General features: G+C 47.2%; 1 protein-coding gene across 4 annotated transcripts in view; it reads right to left on the bottom strand.

The window, feature by feature from the left end:
* Window positions 1–11,141, bottom strand: part of CHPT1 (choline phosphotransferase 1) — a 492,288-nt gene extending 481,147 nt beyond the window's left edge. For 2 of the 4 annotated variants that reach the window (XR_015295551.1, XM_086919153.1), the window contains exon 1: window positions 10,669–11,119. Coding sequence is in view for 3 of the 4 variants with exons in the window: in XM_086919153.1 (XP_086775279.1) it covers window positions 10,669–10,926 (258 nt within the window). In the remaining variant the exon portion in view is untranslated. Of the gene's footprint in view, window positions 1–10,668 lie in introns of all 4 variants that reach the window. The other 2 variants (XM_086919155.1, XM_086919154.1) reach the window with 2 other exon arrangements.
* Between the last annotated feature and the right edge of the window lie 6,665 nt (window positions 11,142–17,806).

The following is a 17,806-nucleotide window of genomic DNA, read 5'->3' as shown; positions in this document are numbered from 1 at the left end:
CTTCCGTCCTCGCAAGCCATGCAATTTTACTCAGCGCCACCCTTTGTCTGCTGCATGCCTCCCGTTCAACCCCTCTCACCGGCTTTTGTGGGGACTCTGCGCTGCAATTCCTGCACTTTTGCTTTTTAGCTGTAGAAACAGCTTGTTATTTAATATTGTAACTTGATTTAGGGTTTAGATTGAGGGTACATGGCTGCGGATATGCCTCCATGTTTTAACCGGGCTACAATTAGTAACTACAAGTCACCTTTTGTGGTGCACTCCTGTATGCCATGTGGCCCAATTCATAAATCTGTTTTCTTACTTACTTCTGGGAGTAACAAGTTAACATGCATTAAATTATTTACTCACACTGAAAATAACGTGAGCATGACAGAATTTTAAGTATGAATAACTTTACAAATTGAAAGGATGTAAGGGTTTCAGGTGGTGGGCACCACCAAAAGATGGTGAACATACATTCTTACAAGTTTATGGGGTTTTCCCAACCCTTTTGCAAGCCGTCTTCTACCCTAAACACGACTTGAGATATCCCTCAGTCAATAACACCAAATCATCTGCGCAGGATCACCGCAAATTGATCCGCTCCAATACCTGGCCGCTCCGCGCATAACAGCACCTCTACCCCCTCGGTACCGCCATGGACTACCGTTGCCTAGCGGGCCCCATTGACCACTCCGCAACTTACAAAAACATCCAGCATCCCCAGCCCCGACCTCCCTCTCAGGCTGCACCCACCCCCCCCCCCCCTCTAGCCCTTCGCCTCGCTCCCGCCAAATCCCCCACACTTCACCGCAACCAGCCCGCACAAACCCTCTGCAACCTAACCCACCGTGCCAATACCGATCCCCTTGTATGCCCCACCACACTCCAAGCCCGTGGCAAGCACCACAACACCCGTCCTCCAACCCAGCATAGTCCCTAACTCAGGTGCAAGGCTCCCTTGCCTCTCTTAGCAGACAGTCACTTTTGGAAGGCTAGACATCCTGCTTGGTCTCTCACCCATTCCTCCTATGTTGTGGCCTTATGCTGCAATGGGCCTTCTACTTTAAGAGGGCTTACCGTGGTGAGCAACGCCAAACGAATGGCTCATATCGGTCCTGCTCAGAAGGGTAGACTGCAATTTGCGAGGTGAGTCTTTGGAGGGTGGCAGCAGGGAAATTGGAGTCCTATGGTGAGTACGTTGGCAATTATGCTGGGGCCTCCAGGGAGAAAGATGTTCTTTAGTTGTTTTCTCCAGACAGCCTCCTGCTGTGATGAAATACTTCAGCGGCAGAATATCTACTGACTTGGGGTTACCCTTGATGGGCACGGCAAGTCTTCACTCTTGGGGCGGCTGCATCCACCAGGCACACAGGTGACTGCTGTGGGCACACTGTCCAGGACTGCATACCGCAGTGGGTGCTACAGGGCAAATGTTGATCCCAGCTTCAGTCAGGCAAATCAATCAGGCACACTTCATCAATTGCCATACTATTGATGGGGATGACACTGGAGGGTGCTCAAGCATGCTTTGAAAGTGCTGTGGTCCTCTGAGTTTCCATAGAACTGGTCTGCAATATCGATAAACCCAGTCACGTTGACAACGAGTCTCTGGTGCCTGGGCCCTTGCAGGGGGGGTCAACTGCTTTTAGCTCCTTTCATCACTCATCTCCTCCTGCAGGGTAGGCTTGCTCCTTCCTTTTTGCTCAGGCTGGACTGCATGGGATTCCAGGACCTGTTAGACAGTGTTTCCTCCAGATTGGACTCCAGGATGATGTTTCCTCACCTTTGTGAAGCTAGCTGGCTGTGGGGCAAACGTCACTCTGGTTGACCATTAAGTAATCAGTGTCCCATACCATCCTTAAAGAGAATTTGAAATTAGAACAAGTGGGTTAGCTCCCCCTGTTATACAGAGAATGTGGATACTCTGTCTGCCTTTTCAGAACCAGTTTGGTGCAGTTTCCTTTTCACATGTCCTTCTCTGGATGTCCATCAGACTCATCCTTTGTCTTGAGTGATGCTCTTCGCAGCAGGATCATCAAAGGCACAAAGAGGTGTGAGCCATTTGCACATAACTACCAATAACCAACCATAATAGTGATCCGGAAGAGAAACAAAGGGTTGTGAAGGGTCACTTCACACAGTGACACTGAAACCTTAGTTGTACCCCACACCCCTGTCATCCACCAAATGGTAGTTGCAGGAAGACTAGTCAGCAACTCTCTTTGAGCTACTGGCATTGTAAATCACAAACCTTTTATCTATGTGTTGGTTTTGAAAACATAAATAAAAGGCATCGTCATTGAAAATGTCAATAGCTTAAAATTTTGCAAATGCGAGACCTATTGCATTGCAAATGCTTGTTGCATCTTGTGGTTTAAACCTTTCGTTTCTTGGTGTTTGCATCAACAGATGACTATTTCCTTCTAGAGAGAGGTAGAGGTAATAATTTTTTTTGAGTTTGTGATGGCACATCTCTTGTAGTTTTCTCGACTTGATATCTTTTAGATTTTTGATCCCTTTCCCTTCAGACGTTATGTAGTTTTTCTCCATATTATCATTGCCCTCTGTATCTATGGAGATGCTATTGGTAGATTCTGCCATATTGTTAGCCTTGTAATCTGCAATAATTGATTGAATTATTATTAGCACTTGACCTAATTTTGTAAGAATATCTAAACAATTTCAGGTCTCTGCAAGTTGCCTCACAGCATTTTCCACTAACAGTTCCACTGCAGTTCTATCTTTCTATGAATTGCGGCTAAGTGGGTTGCCATTTTCTAAAGCTCTAGATCTTGGCTTCCCATTTTACTGATTGACAGCTTAATTTCTCAGCCATTGAGTCCAGTGCTCTGCACATTGATTCCATTAATAATGATAAAGGTCACGCTTGTGCAGTTACAGACTGATCTTTTGGATTTAAGTCACTTTGCTTTAATTCGGGTAGTTCAGTGAATTTGTGAGAAAGAGAGTCGTCTAAGATAGCCATAGCTATTAGGTTTGAGGAAACCAAAACATTCAAGCAGTTGGGTGTCTGTTCATTATAGAGGTCTTACACTTTCAACTTCAGAAAAAAGGGTACCCTAGAGGTGAATGGCATTGGGCAGGTTTCGTCCCAGATACCCGCTGGCCAGGATCTGGATGCTTTGCTCTGGAAGCTTGGAACGACTTGTTCCAGAGCCAGGGCACACATGCCAGTCTGCTGCAGAGAGTCGGCCAGGACTCCAGTGGATACAGGGGGTGAAGGCAAGGGGGAATGGCAATCGGGTAGGGGTTGGGATGGGGCAAGAGATTAAAGGAGAGGGCGGACTAAGTGAGTGAAAACACAACGCACTTGTGTGTGGAGTGCTGAAACTCGAAGAAAAAAATATCTCCTAAAACAGGAGCAGTGAAAGGATAGAAGTAATTGGTCCATGCTCTGAGGAAGGGTTAAATACAAGAGGAGGCATAATGTGTGCATGTCATGGACAATCAGTGAAAAAGAATAGGAGAGCGACGATAAGAGCAAGCAAATGGTAAGGCTATGGGTAGGCTGAAGTCCACAGATTGAGCACACCATGTCTCAACGCGTGCACTGTCTAGCCTAGACCTAAAAGGCCTCAGGCCAAGAGGTATTAGGGGCTTTCTCTTAAGGTTTGGTCTACAATATACAAAAAGTAACATTGTCACCAAATTAATATCTGAAAGTAGAATATACAAAGAACCAGGCTTATCGCATGGTTCTTTGTATATTCTACTTTCAGATCTTAATTTGGAAGATAGATACAAAATGAACATCTGAACTTTATATTTGGATTATTCCATTAGAACTCATTCTGAATCGCCAACACTTGCTTTTTAGTGGAAGTACCTATGCACGTATAATTTACTACATGGAGTCCTTGACCTCTATATTGAGGGTAGATTTTGATAGTAACAATAGGACTTCTGATTATCTAATCTAGCAAGTCAGTGAATGTTTTTCAATTTGTTTGTGTTGTTGTTCCTATGCATAATAGTGCTGTGACTATGTGTAGGGATTACTTCAGTTGTTCTTTCTAATCTGTTCTTCTGGTCGATGTTATCGGGATGTCTAATTGTTGCTTTCAACAATGTTAAATGTAAATATGGTATTTTACTGTTTGGTGACAATGTTACTGTTTGTATATTGTAGACCCCCTGGATATTTGGGTTGTTCTATTGGAAGTGGTCCTGAAGAAGGTGGCCTTGAGCCGCCAAAACGCGTGTTGACCAAGTGCGGGGTCTCACATTGATCCTGAAGACCTGGATTCATGATTTTACTTCCTTGTTTCAAATGTTGTGGGAGTGTGTGTAGTTTGAGTGAGAATGTGGAGATTGCTATGAATGTGTGTTGCTTTTAGCACTATTTTCTTCTTTTACCAGGGGTTTAATGAATTATGTATCAATTTGTAGCCATTTAATTTGGTATATATGTCTGACTTATTTGCACTTTATTATGCTTTTCTGTGTTTTCTCTTTTTATAAAAAAATGCCTTGTCTTTATAAAAATTGCAAATCTCATAATATTTGATGAACTCACAAAGGAATGTTAACTGATGCAAACTTATGGAATTTATATTTATAAACATTGAATAAATTATATATTTTTTGAAATATTGTAAGTCATGGTCTAGCCTTTGTCACCAATATTTGATTAAATATTTGAATTATTGTTATACTATAATCATGTGGTAGGTAAGGGAAATCTGTTCTCTATGTCACGCGGAAGGGCACCATATTCATGGTCCCAAAGGACTGAGGCAGCAATTTGAGAGAGTACGTCCGAGATAGAAGAGGAACCCCAGCTCAGGCTTTTTGAATGCAACCCACATTTTTGGTTGCAACATTACTGGCAAAGAAGTATCCAGAGGACCCTCCTAACTCATGCTGCCCATAACAGACCAGTGGTTGCGTGAAAGGCCTCAAAAGGCTAACGAGGGCCCGATTAACAGAATCCTGCACATAATTATCAAATCATCAGCGTAGTACGCCATGCTGCTTCAAGGAAATATGCGTAAGGGGCTGAAAGAGGTTATGGGAGGAATGAGCACCAGAGCATTTGTAACAGAGTCTGACAGGCACAAAAGCATAAAAAATGGCCCAAACCAGCCAAATTTAGGTGGAGGGAGCCATTCTGCATCTATCCCTAGGGCAGAGCCCTTATCAAATGCTTATTCGCCCCTTCGGGTGTTCTCTGGGGACCAGAGCGCTGTGTATTTGCTGCATGCAGCTCAAAAAGCCGATCGGAAACTCCGAGGACCGGATCAGAAAGAGGACTGAGTCTCCACTCAGAGCGGTGCGCCCGCTCAGATCCCCGCTCCCATGCCACGCTGGGAAGTTGACGTGGCAACCAAAAATGCAACAGCCTCGAAAGCAGAGTACGCTTCGTCACCACATAATATTAAACCAAATCATAGGCAATATGATACCACAAAGCACATACCAGGCGCAACACCAACAAAAATGAAATCACTTAGCTCAGCTGCCGCAGCAGAGAAAGGACTTTAGTGATGTTGACATATATAGGGAAGCAGGATCACTGTGATTGGATGGGTCAATGGCCTGTTGGGGCTCATGGGAAATGCAGTTTAAAGTTTTACGTTTTTTATTGTCTGCTGTGAATTTAACAGTAAAGAAAGAGAAGCATAAGCCGAAGCCTTCGTTCCTGACATAGAACTAAAAAGAAGAAAATGAGCTACTATAAACCTTCATGTGTACAGTGCACCGTTTCTAGCAGTAGGTTTGCTTTTTTTTATTTCAAACTGATGTTGGGTGACACTGAAAAGAGTTATAACACATAACACGCTAGCCGATATATAACAGAATAACATCATACTATGGTATATAACGTATGAGCGGGTCAGCAGGATATACAACGGACAAAAATACCACAAAAAGATTTCAAAACGGATAAAGTATCCCTAACTATGCATTCCGATATTCCATTCAAGGAAGAGTTCAGTGACCACAGAGAGGAATGCGGCTGTATTTACAGTGGACTAACGCCACAGAACATATGTTAAGGCAATGACAGGCATTATAGCAGTCCAACATCACTTCTGGCATATTATTGAGCTTTGAAGGTTACTGACAATTGAAGGTTACCACTGTTGCAACCAACTCACATGCACCTCTTGGTCAGCGCTATTTGTTAGGCACATTGAATGTGGTGCACAATTCTCTTTACCTACGTAAGGCCTACTGACTTTGCCAATGCTTGTTCAAGCATGTCTTTCCAAATAAGAAATACAAGGTCAAAAAGCATTTTTGGCATGCAAACCAAACATCAGCTTTATTGCCCAGGCACATGTCCACCTTATCAGATTTTACAGCTATATTTCCAAGAATGTTATGGCTTGTCGCTGATTTAATATGCCTTTTGCTAAACAGCAGAGCCACAACGAAAAAACACAGCTTTACAGTTGACATTCAGTAGCATCAGAGTAGAACACCTCTGACTCACCACAAGAAACCACAATATAAGTACATCAAAGCATGCATTCAGGTTACAGCTTAATTTGGTACATAAAATTACACCAAAAAAACCAATTACATTAAAATAAGTATAGGCCTTGATATTTTTCTAAGTCGGCCAAATGCTGGGGTTGCCTAATACCAACGCTGCTCAGTCTTGATTCCACCTCAGTAAATTTTCTTCCACTATCCTAAACTTCGAGTCTCTTTATCACACTTTAACTGGTTCTTTTCCTCCTTCTTCCTCCATTTTCTGCCTTTCTCTTGCACTGGGGCACAAAAAATCTGATGGTAAAAAAAGTCCCACTCCCCAAAGATGAGTGCTAATGTAACCCCACTTCACCCACCTGCACAAATTAAGCACAGTAGTCCTGCCAGTCACCTAGAGCAATGAAAAAGACAATACATAAAGCTTTGAAATACATATAAAACACAACAGCAGCAATAACTACGGAAGGTAATCAAACACTCGGTGGATAAACTGTAAATAACGTTAAGATAACTTCAACAAAATAAAAGTCCTACACTGAATATTGTCACGGTCCATCGCACAATAACTCACAACCCACAACTCCTTAATTTATTTTCGCAAAAAAGGCCACTTTATTAAGACAGGTGCATAATATATTTCTCAAAACATCTTACATAATAAATAATAAAGTATTCCCCAAAACATCTTACATATCTTCAAACATAGCCCCAAAAATTGTTGACCTAAGCGAACCCAGAAGAACTGCCATCTGTTATGTTATGTTATGTTATGTTATGTTATGTTAATTGATTTTTTGAGTGCACAGCTGCCCCAGCGAAGGGGCGTCCCGGCGCTATATCTGAGAAGGTAACATAACTAACAAAAATAGACAAAGTAGGGAAATTTTAATAAGGCAGGGGGAAAAGATACGTTTTAACAGCTTTCCTAAAAGCTGTTGAAGGATCGGATCCCCCTCATTTCCTCTTCCTTTGCCCCGTGAACTGTATATCCCACCTCCCCCATTGGAAGATGGACAATCCCGCTCAAGACTGCCCGCCCCCCCAGAAAAAAATCCACCTACCAGCTCTACCTAAACAACAGGAACCTGTCTTATCGTGGCAGAAAAATTATATAGGACAGCGCTGTTGAAAATGTGACTTGCTCGAGGAAAAAACCTGAAAAACCGTAAATAAGAAAGGGAAGGGTGGGAGGGAGGGACAACGAAGAATAGCCTTATCTCCCACCACCCTCAGGCACTGTTGATTCCTGCCCCGGCCTGACCCCTTTAAATAGCTTTCCCGCGCGCCCGCTGCCTGCCTAACTAGATCCCCTTGCACCTGTGTGGCCGATCCCACTGTGCGAAACAACCCCCTGCCAACCCCCCTCCCCCGCCCCCCCCATACTCGAACTCCAATATTTGCTTCTGCAAAGGCTACAGTACATACAATGCTCTCACTCCAAAAACCTAAAATATTCCACATTTCAATGATTCGCGTTAACGTCATCATTAACTACTTCACAAAGTGGAATAAATTCAACAGTTAATCATTTTATGATTAACTAATTATTGCTGCCCTTTGTCATAGTATCTGTTTGAGAGCGCATCAGATGTCAACCATGTTTCTTTAATGCGGTCTCGTTCCTTCAATACTTGATGAGGCTCTCTATACATCTCCAAGCATCAACCACTACCTGGAAAGCTTCCTTGTGGACATAACCTGTTAGTGACTGACGTTACTATTATACCTTCTTTTTTACAGTAAATGCCTGTACGTTTTAAAACCAACATCAAACATTATCAGCTATAGTTTGGAAGAATATATTTCCTTTCATAGCGTCGTTGTTATTGTTTATAAACTCTAAATACTGTGTAGGCTTGCTAATGCTCTGTTGTTAGTGCTTTGTTTCTGTTGACTGCCAGCAGTGCCGAGTTGCCACTTTTGGTGCTATGGGGTATTTGTATGGTGTTTGCACTGCTGTATGTGCTATTCTAGTGTTAGTGTTGGTATTGGTAATGGAACGTTAGCGCTCTCGAGCAGCATTGTGGAGCCAGTTCTCTGTGATGCCAGCTGTGAGTGCCGCAGGAACAGAACGATAATGTTGTCAGTGCTGTTACATTAGTTGGACCGTGTTGTTAACTCCAATTCTGTAGCTGGCAGAGGTTTGGTGTCAATGTTGTGTACAGTTTACATAGGGGTCCAGCCCTGAACTCTGCGGTGGGGCTAGCTGCCCTACAAATTTGTGTTCTCGGTTTTCAAGTGCCTTTCTTTGACCAGACACAATCTTGCCTCCTGGGGCCATCAACTGGAGTTTTAGAGTGATCTCTCCAGGAAACACGGGGACTATAGGGAAGGAGAAAGTGTTATCAATTGCCATGCAGGGCACAAGTCTGGGGTACACAGCGTCCACCCACTATTTTGACAAGGTGGACGTCGTCCACTCTGCAAGAACCGGGCCCCACTGAAATATGCTGCGCTTGTCCCGGGAATATTTTCAGACACCGGGAAACATTCAGTAGCACCTTGCTTTAGTTTCAAGCAGCAACCTGCAGGGGACAAGAAGGATTTCATATTTCAGACTCCAGCTGGGCCCATAACAAAGGTCGAATTTAAAGAGCCATCAGGCTTCCTTTGTTCCAATATGCTGACAGAGCTATCCGAGGCTCACACCAAGATATAAATACAAGGAAGGGGGAAAAGAAACATAGCTTGTTATCACTTCACAATACATCAGACATGCTTTTTATATTGTTCACTTCTGGTATGTAATAATGCCAGATGTGTTGGTCTGTTCCAGTATTTACACAAATAAAAATTAAAATCCCACTATTTCGTTTTATAGCGCTACTCGTCCCAAGGCAGGTGGTCAAAGCACCGATTATACATCACACGTACAGATGGATGTATGACGTTACAATGCATACTTTTACAACACATACCATTACAACGCATTTTTTACAACGCAACATCTATTCCAACTCATCCCATTACAACGCATGCCATTACATAGAATTTTAAAAAACTACCTTTACAACGCATTCCATTACAACTCATACTACCTTTACAACGCATACCATTACAACGCATACCATTACATTGCATGTATGGTAAGTATTGGATAGTGTAGGGGTAAAAATTACTATTCTAACTCTAGGGGGAGCAGCAGTAGGGTAAGTGTTGGATAGTGTAGGGGTAAAAATTACTATTCTAACTCCAGGGGGTGCAACAGCAGGGTAAGTGTTGGATAGTGTAAGGGTACTATGCGTTGTGATGGTATGCGTTGTATGGTATGCATTGTAATTCTGCGTTGTAATGAATTGCGCTGTAGTGGTATGCATTGTAGTGTCATGCGTTGTAATGGTTGCATTGTAATGGTATGCAATGTAATGGATGTTGCGTTGTTAAAATTTCGTTGTAATGGTAGTGCGTTGTAAAAGTTGCGTTGTAAAGGTTGTTTCCCGTACAGATTTTACACTGACAATAAATCCAATAAATGTGTTAATCAATGTACAAGATGCGTTACATAAGACAGTGAGGTATAGAAGTCACTTGTCCTGTATAGCTTGATGTGCTATATTAGGAAGAATTACAATTTATGAACTGCGAGTAAGAAAGGGGTCTGTATTAAAAGCAATAAATCACTTACCTAGCTGCATATAATACAAATCTGTCATCTGCAAGCAAGCATTGGGTGCTTTGCAGGGGACACGTTGACTCTTTACGCTACTTTGATTCAAAATTGGGACTAGGGAAAACACAGGTCGCTCCAGAAAACGTATTACCCTATAAAGTTATCTACTATTGTTTTTGTTCCATGGGATTTACTGTCAACAATATGGTATTTTAAAATGTTTCTCCTTTTTGCCAACCTCTTTGAGGTGGAGTTCTTAAAGAACAGTTGTAGAATTTGAGGCTCACGTTTTGTGTCGGTGCTGCGAAACTTTTTCGGCACAACCCATAGACAAAATCTAATTTGTTAAATCTCATAATGCGTGCAGATGTACTCATGATAGCCCTGCTGCAAAACGTGCGTGAAATATTAAGCGCTGATGTCACTTCTGGTGATATCACTTCCTGTGGGTGTCATGGGTTGTGCTGTCACTTCCTGTGACGTCATTTACTATGATGTCATTTGCAGACTGCCTCATGCTGGCGTCTAAGTGTTAGAAAGGGTGTCGGTGTAAAGGTGGTTGTCATCCTAGCAATGTCAGTGATGCTCCCCCTCCGGAGGGTGGTTCTTACCTCCTCGGTGGCTGTCGGGCAATACCACACCAGCAGCAGGCAGGTAAACACGTTCAGCAGCAGCCCTGCGCTGGTAATTGCGTTGGGGGCTACCCAGAGCGGAATCCGCTCGAGCAACCAGGCCCAGAAGACTTGAAGCAGGGGCTCGAGTAGCGAGCGGCCGGTCGCGCGGTATCGGTGCTCCTCCAACCGGCGGAGCTGGGCGGCGGAGAGCGGAGCGGGCAACAGGCGGAAGTGAGACGGCAGAGCGCCCGCCATAGTGGGACTGTACTACTACAGGGGGAGGTCACCGGTTGCCCCAGCCGGCAAGCTCCTGCCTCCGGCTCACCCCTGGAGCCCGCGGTCTGTCTCCAGCGCACTCCGTTGTTACTCTCGTTCTCGGCCCGGCCTCTTTCCACACCAGAGGAGGAGGGGAAGGTAGCAGGAAGCCAGGCACCCGGAAGAGCAGTCCACAACCGGGAGCTTCAAACCCCAATCCGGCATTCCTTAACATGGCAGGACGACTGTAGCCGTCCTGCAACCCAGGCCAAACACTACCGGAGCCTAGCGTCCCATTCGTGGGGAGACGGAAGCCTCCCCACACACCCCCTTCCTCTGCTCGGTACCCCGAGACTTCGACCCCTCCCTACGTTGTCCACAAACGGCGATCCTTCTTTTCTATTGCCACAGGCAATTCAGACGAAAGACTGAATATGTAAATCGAGTTCTGCCTGGTATTCTCTGCATTCTACTAATTGTATCTTTTTTTTCTTTTTACGGTATGATCATAGGATCATGCAAAATAAAAACAAGCATTGGCATAGCCAATAGGTCTCGCCTTTGGGACCTTATACGTGTTTAACCATTCAACAGTTAATGTTGTTGCACCAAGGATATTGTGCTGCATAACTAAATACTTATGCAGTCCCAAAAGCGAGACCTATTGGCTATGCCAATGCTTGTTTGGTTCTGGGTATGAAAACAAACGGTCACAGTTTTCGAAATAACCCTGGCAGGAAACCCACTACTTCTGCATGAGGTCCAGCACAGTCAGGACTCCAGGAACTCTTGAAATGGGAGCCACCTAGCATGGGCATCCTGTGTGTATAACTGATGACCCCAGCACCTGACCCCAGCACCGCCCCTCGCACGTGCTCTCGCTCCCTCACACCGATTAGCAGTTGTCACCAGATCTTTCTCCACCACTCTAAAATCAGCCTCTCCTCACTTGTGAGCTAACTTTCCCCGCAGATAGCCCTTGCTTCATCCCCCACACCAACTTCTTTCCCCTGTCGCTGCCGTTTAAACGCTGTAATAGTCTCCCACAGATCAAATGTTAAGTGAAATTTGTATATATATATATATATAATATGCAATATATATCACATTTGACCACACAGCCCACGCAGCTTTCCTTTATATCTCTATTAACACCTCCCTTCTAGCTTTCCTCTTGGAGCAAACACAGATCAAGCTCGGAGCCCTTAGACTTTGCCAGCAATCATTTACAGATTACTTCCAGCCTCCACGCTTCCCTCTTCTGATGTTTTTTTTACCTCTGAGGTTTCTTGTATGTGATTCTGAGAGGGTTTCCAATTATTGTTTGTGTTTACGACCGAGACTTTCAAAACCGAAAGCAATGCTTTTTTTCACAAGCATTGGAAACCAGTTTATGCGTATCACAGACACTTTTTTAGGTCTCGCCTGTCGATGCGCATGCGCATCGAGCAAGGCGAGAGTATTGGCACTTATTCACTCTTTATCCACACTGCAAGGAATCGTGGCGATTCCTTGCAGTGCACGAGAAATTTAAGCTCGATGCGCATGCGCATTGAGCTTAAATGCGCGTGCACATGCCCCCAGCCGCCTGCCTTGCCTACTCTCTCTCACAGCCTCCCCCAGCTCCGCCCCCTCACTACTTGATTGCACGGCCGCTAGGCCGTGCCTCCCCTACTCTCCTCCCCCCTCCTCCTCTCCTCCCCTGCCTGCCTGCCGCTAGGCCGTGCCTCCCCTACTCTCCTCCCCCCTCCTCCTCCTACTCTCCTCCCCTGCCTGCCTGCCGTGTCGCACCTCTCCCCTCTCCGCCTCCTCCCCTGCCCGCCGTGTTACGGTGAAAGGCTTGTTTGTTTATTTTACCCGCCGTGTCTCTGCTGCTTGCCCCTGTCCTGTCTCTCCTCCTCTCCCTCTCTATACCCTCCCCCTCACCCCCACCACTCCCATCAAGTCCCTCTGGCCCTTCCCTCCTCCCCGGACCCCTCCTCCCCTGCCCCCTCCACCCTTTCTTGTTACCACTTGTAAAGAGAAAGCGGACTGAGCCAATATCTCAGACCAGACGGGGCAGGCCAGTTCCGGGTCTGAAGCTGCTTTGTTTATTTTACCCGCCGTGTCTCTGCTGCTTGCCCCTGTCCTGTCTCTCCTCCTCTCCCTCTCTATACCCTCCCCCTCCCCCCCACCACTCCCATCAAGTCCCTCTGGCCCTTCCCTCCTCCCCGGACCCTCCTCCCCTGCCCCCTCCACCCTTTCTTGTTACCACTTGTAAAGAGAAAGCGGACTGAGCCAATAAATCAGACCAGACGGGGCAGGCCAGTTCCGGGTCTGAAGCTGCATGAACAGCATTCGAGGTGATGCGCAAACTGCACTGGGACGGCCCTGGGGTTCAGGGCCAGACCCCCCGCCCACGCCTTGGTTAATAAATAGCTCCCCTCTACCCTCCCCGGATCGTCTAAAGGACAAACAGTAGAATAACCTTTTTTTTTACTGAAAGTAGTCACACAAGCACAGTACACAAAGCTCCCCGGCCTGTAGTTCAAGCCCCACCCCACGCAGCACCTGCAGGGGGCTGCCTGATAGAATCAGACTGCCCCCACCCCTCCATAGGCGGTATTCCGGTGCTATTGTGCCCACTCTGGTAATCATGACGCCCCCTGCTGCGTGCATTTACAATGTGATGCGTTCCTTCCGCTGGAGGGCAGATTTGACCACACACTGTTCACAATCACAAGCAGGCTCTGTTCTGCAAGGTGCCGGGGGACCTTCCTGCAGCCCACGCGTTTCTAAAATGTCAGTTCCGTAGGTGTTTCCGACAGCCCTCCCCGCGGCTCACAGCACGTAACTTTCCTTAAGGGATGTTGTTTATCTCGTGTTTTGTTTTCTTTTTATAGGGATATGTTTTTATGCATTTATGACAAGGTCTCGTGGCGGTGTCACCTCGCATCCCAAAATACCTACCCCCTCACCCTCAACCCCTCACCCTCACTCACCCTCACCCTCACTCACCCTCAACCCCTCACCCACCCTCAACCCCTCACCCTCAATCCCTCACCCACACTCACCCACACTCACTCACCCTCACTCACACTCACCCACCCTCACTCACCCTCACTCACCTTCACCCTCACTCACCTTCACCCTCACTCACCCTCAACCCCTCACCCTCAACCCCTCACCTACCCTCACCCTCACTCACCCTCAACCCCTCACCCTCACCCTCACTCACCCTCAACCCCTCACCCTCAACCCCTCACTCACCCTCACTCTCACTCATCCTCACTCACCCTCAACCCCTCACCCTCACCCTCACTCACCCTCACTCACCCTCAACCCCTCACCCTCACCTTCACTCACCCTCACCCTCACTCACCCTCAACGCCTCACCCTCAATCACCCTCAACCCCTCACCCACCTTCACTCACCCTCACTCACACTCACCCTCACTCACCCTCACCCACCCTCAACCCCTCATCCTCACTCACCCTCAACCCCTCACCCTCACTCACCCTCAACCCCTCACCCTCACTCACCCCCACTCACCCTCAACCCCTCACCCTCAACCCCTCACCCTCACCCTCACTCACCCTCAACCCCTCACCCACCCTCAACCCCTCACCCTCAATCCCTCACCCTCAATCCCTCACCCACACTCACCCACACTCACCCTCACTCACACTCACCCACCCTCACTCACCTTCACCCTCACTCGCCCTCAACCCCTCACCCTCACTCACCCCCACTCACCCTCAATCCCTCACCCTCAACCCCTCACCCTCCCTCACCCTCAACCCCTCACCCTCACTCACCCTCAACCCCTCACCCTCACTCACCCTCAACCCCTCACCCTCAATCCCTCACCCTCACCCACACTCACCCCCACTCACCCTCACTCACACTCACCCACCCTCACTCACCCTCACTCACCCTCACTCACCCTCACTCACCCTCACTCACCCTCACCCTCACTCACCCTCACCCTCACTCACCCTCAACCCCTCACCCTCACTCACCCTCAACCCCTCACCCACCCTCAACCCCTCACCCTCACTCACCCTCAACCCCTCACCCTCAACCCCTCACTCACCCTCACTCACGCTCACCCTCAACCCCTCAGCCTCACCCTCACTCACCCTCAACCCCTCACCCTCACTCACCCTCACTCACCCTCAACCTCATGCTAAAGATTTACAAAAAAAACCCATAAACAATTCTAAAAGCACTAACTCTAATGCTGCGAGACCTATTGCATTTCTAATGCACCCACCCTCAACCCCTCACCCTCACTCACCCTCACTCACCCTCAACCCCTCACCCTCACTCACCCTCACTCACCCTCAACCCCTCACCCTCACTCACCCTCAACCCCTCACCCTCACCCACACTCACCCCCACTCACCCTCACTCACACTCACACTCACCCACCCTCACTCACCCTCACTCACCCTCACTCACCCTCACCCTCACTCACCCTCAACCCCTCACTCACCCTCACTCACCCTCACCCTCAACACCTCGGCCTCACCCTCACTCACCCTCAACCACTCACCCTCACTCACCCTCAACCCCTCACCCTCACTCACCCTCACTCACCCTCAACACCTCACCCTCACCCTCACTCACCCTCACTCACCCGCACTCACCCTCACCCTCACTCACCCTCACCCTCACTCACCCCCACTCACCCCCACTCACCCTCACTCACCCTCACCCTCACTCACCCTCACCCTCACTCACCCTCACCCTCACTCACCCTCACCCTCACTCACCCTCACCCTCACTCACCCTCACTCTCACTCATCCTCACTCACCCTCACCCACCCTCAACCCCTCACCCTCACCCACCCTCACCCACCCTCAATCCCTCACCCACCCTCAATCCCTCACCCACCCTCAACCCCTCACCCTAACTCACCCTCACTCACCCTCACTCACCCTCAACCCCTCACCCTCACTCACCCTCACTCACCCTCAACCCCTCACCCTCACTCACCCTCAACCCCTCACCCTCACCCACACTCACCCTCACTCACACTCACCCACCCTCATTCACCCTCACCCTCACTCACCCTCACCCTCACTCACCCTCAACCTCAACCCCTCACCTCACTCACCCTCAACCCCTCACCCTCAATCCCTCACCCTAACTCACCCTCACTCACCCTCACTCACCCTCAACCCCTCACCCTCACTCACCCTCACCCACCCTCAACCCCTCACCCTCACTCACCCTCAACCCCTCACCCTCAACCCCTCACTCACCCTCACTCACCCTCACCACCTCAGCCTCACCCTCACTCACCCTCAACCCCTCACCCTCACTCACCCTCACTCACCCTCAACCTCATGCTAAAGATTTACAAAAAACCCCATAAACAATTCTAAAAGCACTAACTCTAATGCTGCGAGACCTATTGCATTTCTAATGCTTGTTTTCTGATGCAGTTTTTTGGGTAATCTTAGATCAAGATTCAACATGACCTTCTATTTCAGTGCTGGTCTATTTTTGTAATTCGGAACGAGGCAGTTCAGAAAATAAAATGTTGTGCCAGTTGCGGCCGGCATTATGGGTGGGTAGGGGGTGTGTGTGGAAATGGGGCTGTTGTTGCGGCGTAGGGGAGGTGGGATAAATAATAAAAGTAAAACTTATCTTGGCTTCCCGCTTTTCTTAAGTCCCAAGACTGCAGACTCCCGCTGTCCTGCGTTTGAATTCGTCGGGGCTCGTAGTCATCAGGAAGGCTGCAGGCAGCCTCCCTCTCCTCCACCGCCGCATTGTTGATTTGGTGCGGCCGTTGCCCCACCCGGTTCATTTTCTCTCTGTATGCTGCAGCATACAGAGAGAACAGGGAGAGTGGGTGGTGTTTCTCGAGGGCAGGGGGGAGTAGCTTGCCCACTCTTGTTAATACTGTCTGTTTGGGCGGCCTCAGGCTGCCCAAACAGACAGTATTAACAACCGTGGGCAAGCCACTCCCCCCTGTCTTCAAATAACACCGTCCACTTCGAATACCTTTAACATTCCAAGAGATGATGCGAAGACCACTCATTCTAGAAAGTGGACAGGGATTAGGAAAAAGAGTGTAAACCAGTTTGAAATGAATAAAAGAAAAGAGAAAAAGTTTGAGCAGTTATTAAAAAAAGTGAAGAATATAAGAAAGAGCACAATGAAAAGAAAATGGTCTACGTGACCACCACAGAAGAAAGAATCGAAACAGATCAGAAAAGCAATAAATATTTATATGCCAGAGAACAAGAGAGTGTGGAGAGTATAAGAAAGGGTAAATGAGAAAATTGTTGCCAAAGAAAAGGATAGAAAAAGGAACAAAACCACCACAGGAACATAGTGAGATGAGTAAGTTGAAGGGAGAAAGAGAGATACGCTCTGAGAAGAGAAGGAAAAGAGAAGAGGAAGGGAAAAAGGAGAGAAAAATGGAAGCAAAGGATAGGAAATCGGGAGCAATCTCTCCCAAAAGTATAAAGAAAGAGAAGATGGCAAGAAGCCAAAGGGCCTTAGTCATAATACTCAAGAAAAGGAGAACAAGCAATGTAAAGGTAGTGGGGACGGGAGAAAGAAACCAAGACAACCACGTCACTGAGAGGGAAACGAGAACAGAATCGACAGTATGCTGTGAGGTAATTATGAAGGGATGAACTATTCCAAACAAAACATGATAAACAAATAAGTCTATAAGACAAGTTAAAAGGGGGGCTTACCGGGGTGTAGGAGAACACATCAACAAAATACATTACACAAGTAGACATACGAAAGATAAAAGCAGGATTTCACGACCATAGTACAAGATGTACCTAAAACAGACAAGAGAACAGATAACAATTAAGTGAAATACAAAACAAATGCATTAACCGGAAAGAAGCAGCAGGAGGAAAAATTAGA

This window comes from Lissotriton vulgaris, chromosome 1_1, assembly GCF_964263255.1.
Source record: "Lissotriton vulgaris chromosome 1_1, aLisVul1.2, whole genome shotgun sequence".
Classification (NCBI taxonomy): domain Eukaryota; kingdom Metazoa; phylum Chordata; class Amphibia; order Caudata; family Salamandridae; genus Lissotriton; species Lissotriton vulgaris.
The sequence above is the reverse complement of the archived record's forward strand: the minus strand, read 5'-3'. Positions and strand labels throughout refer to the sequence as shown.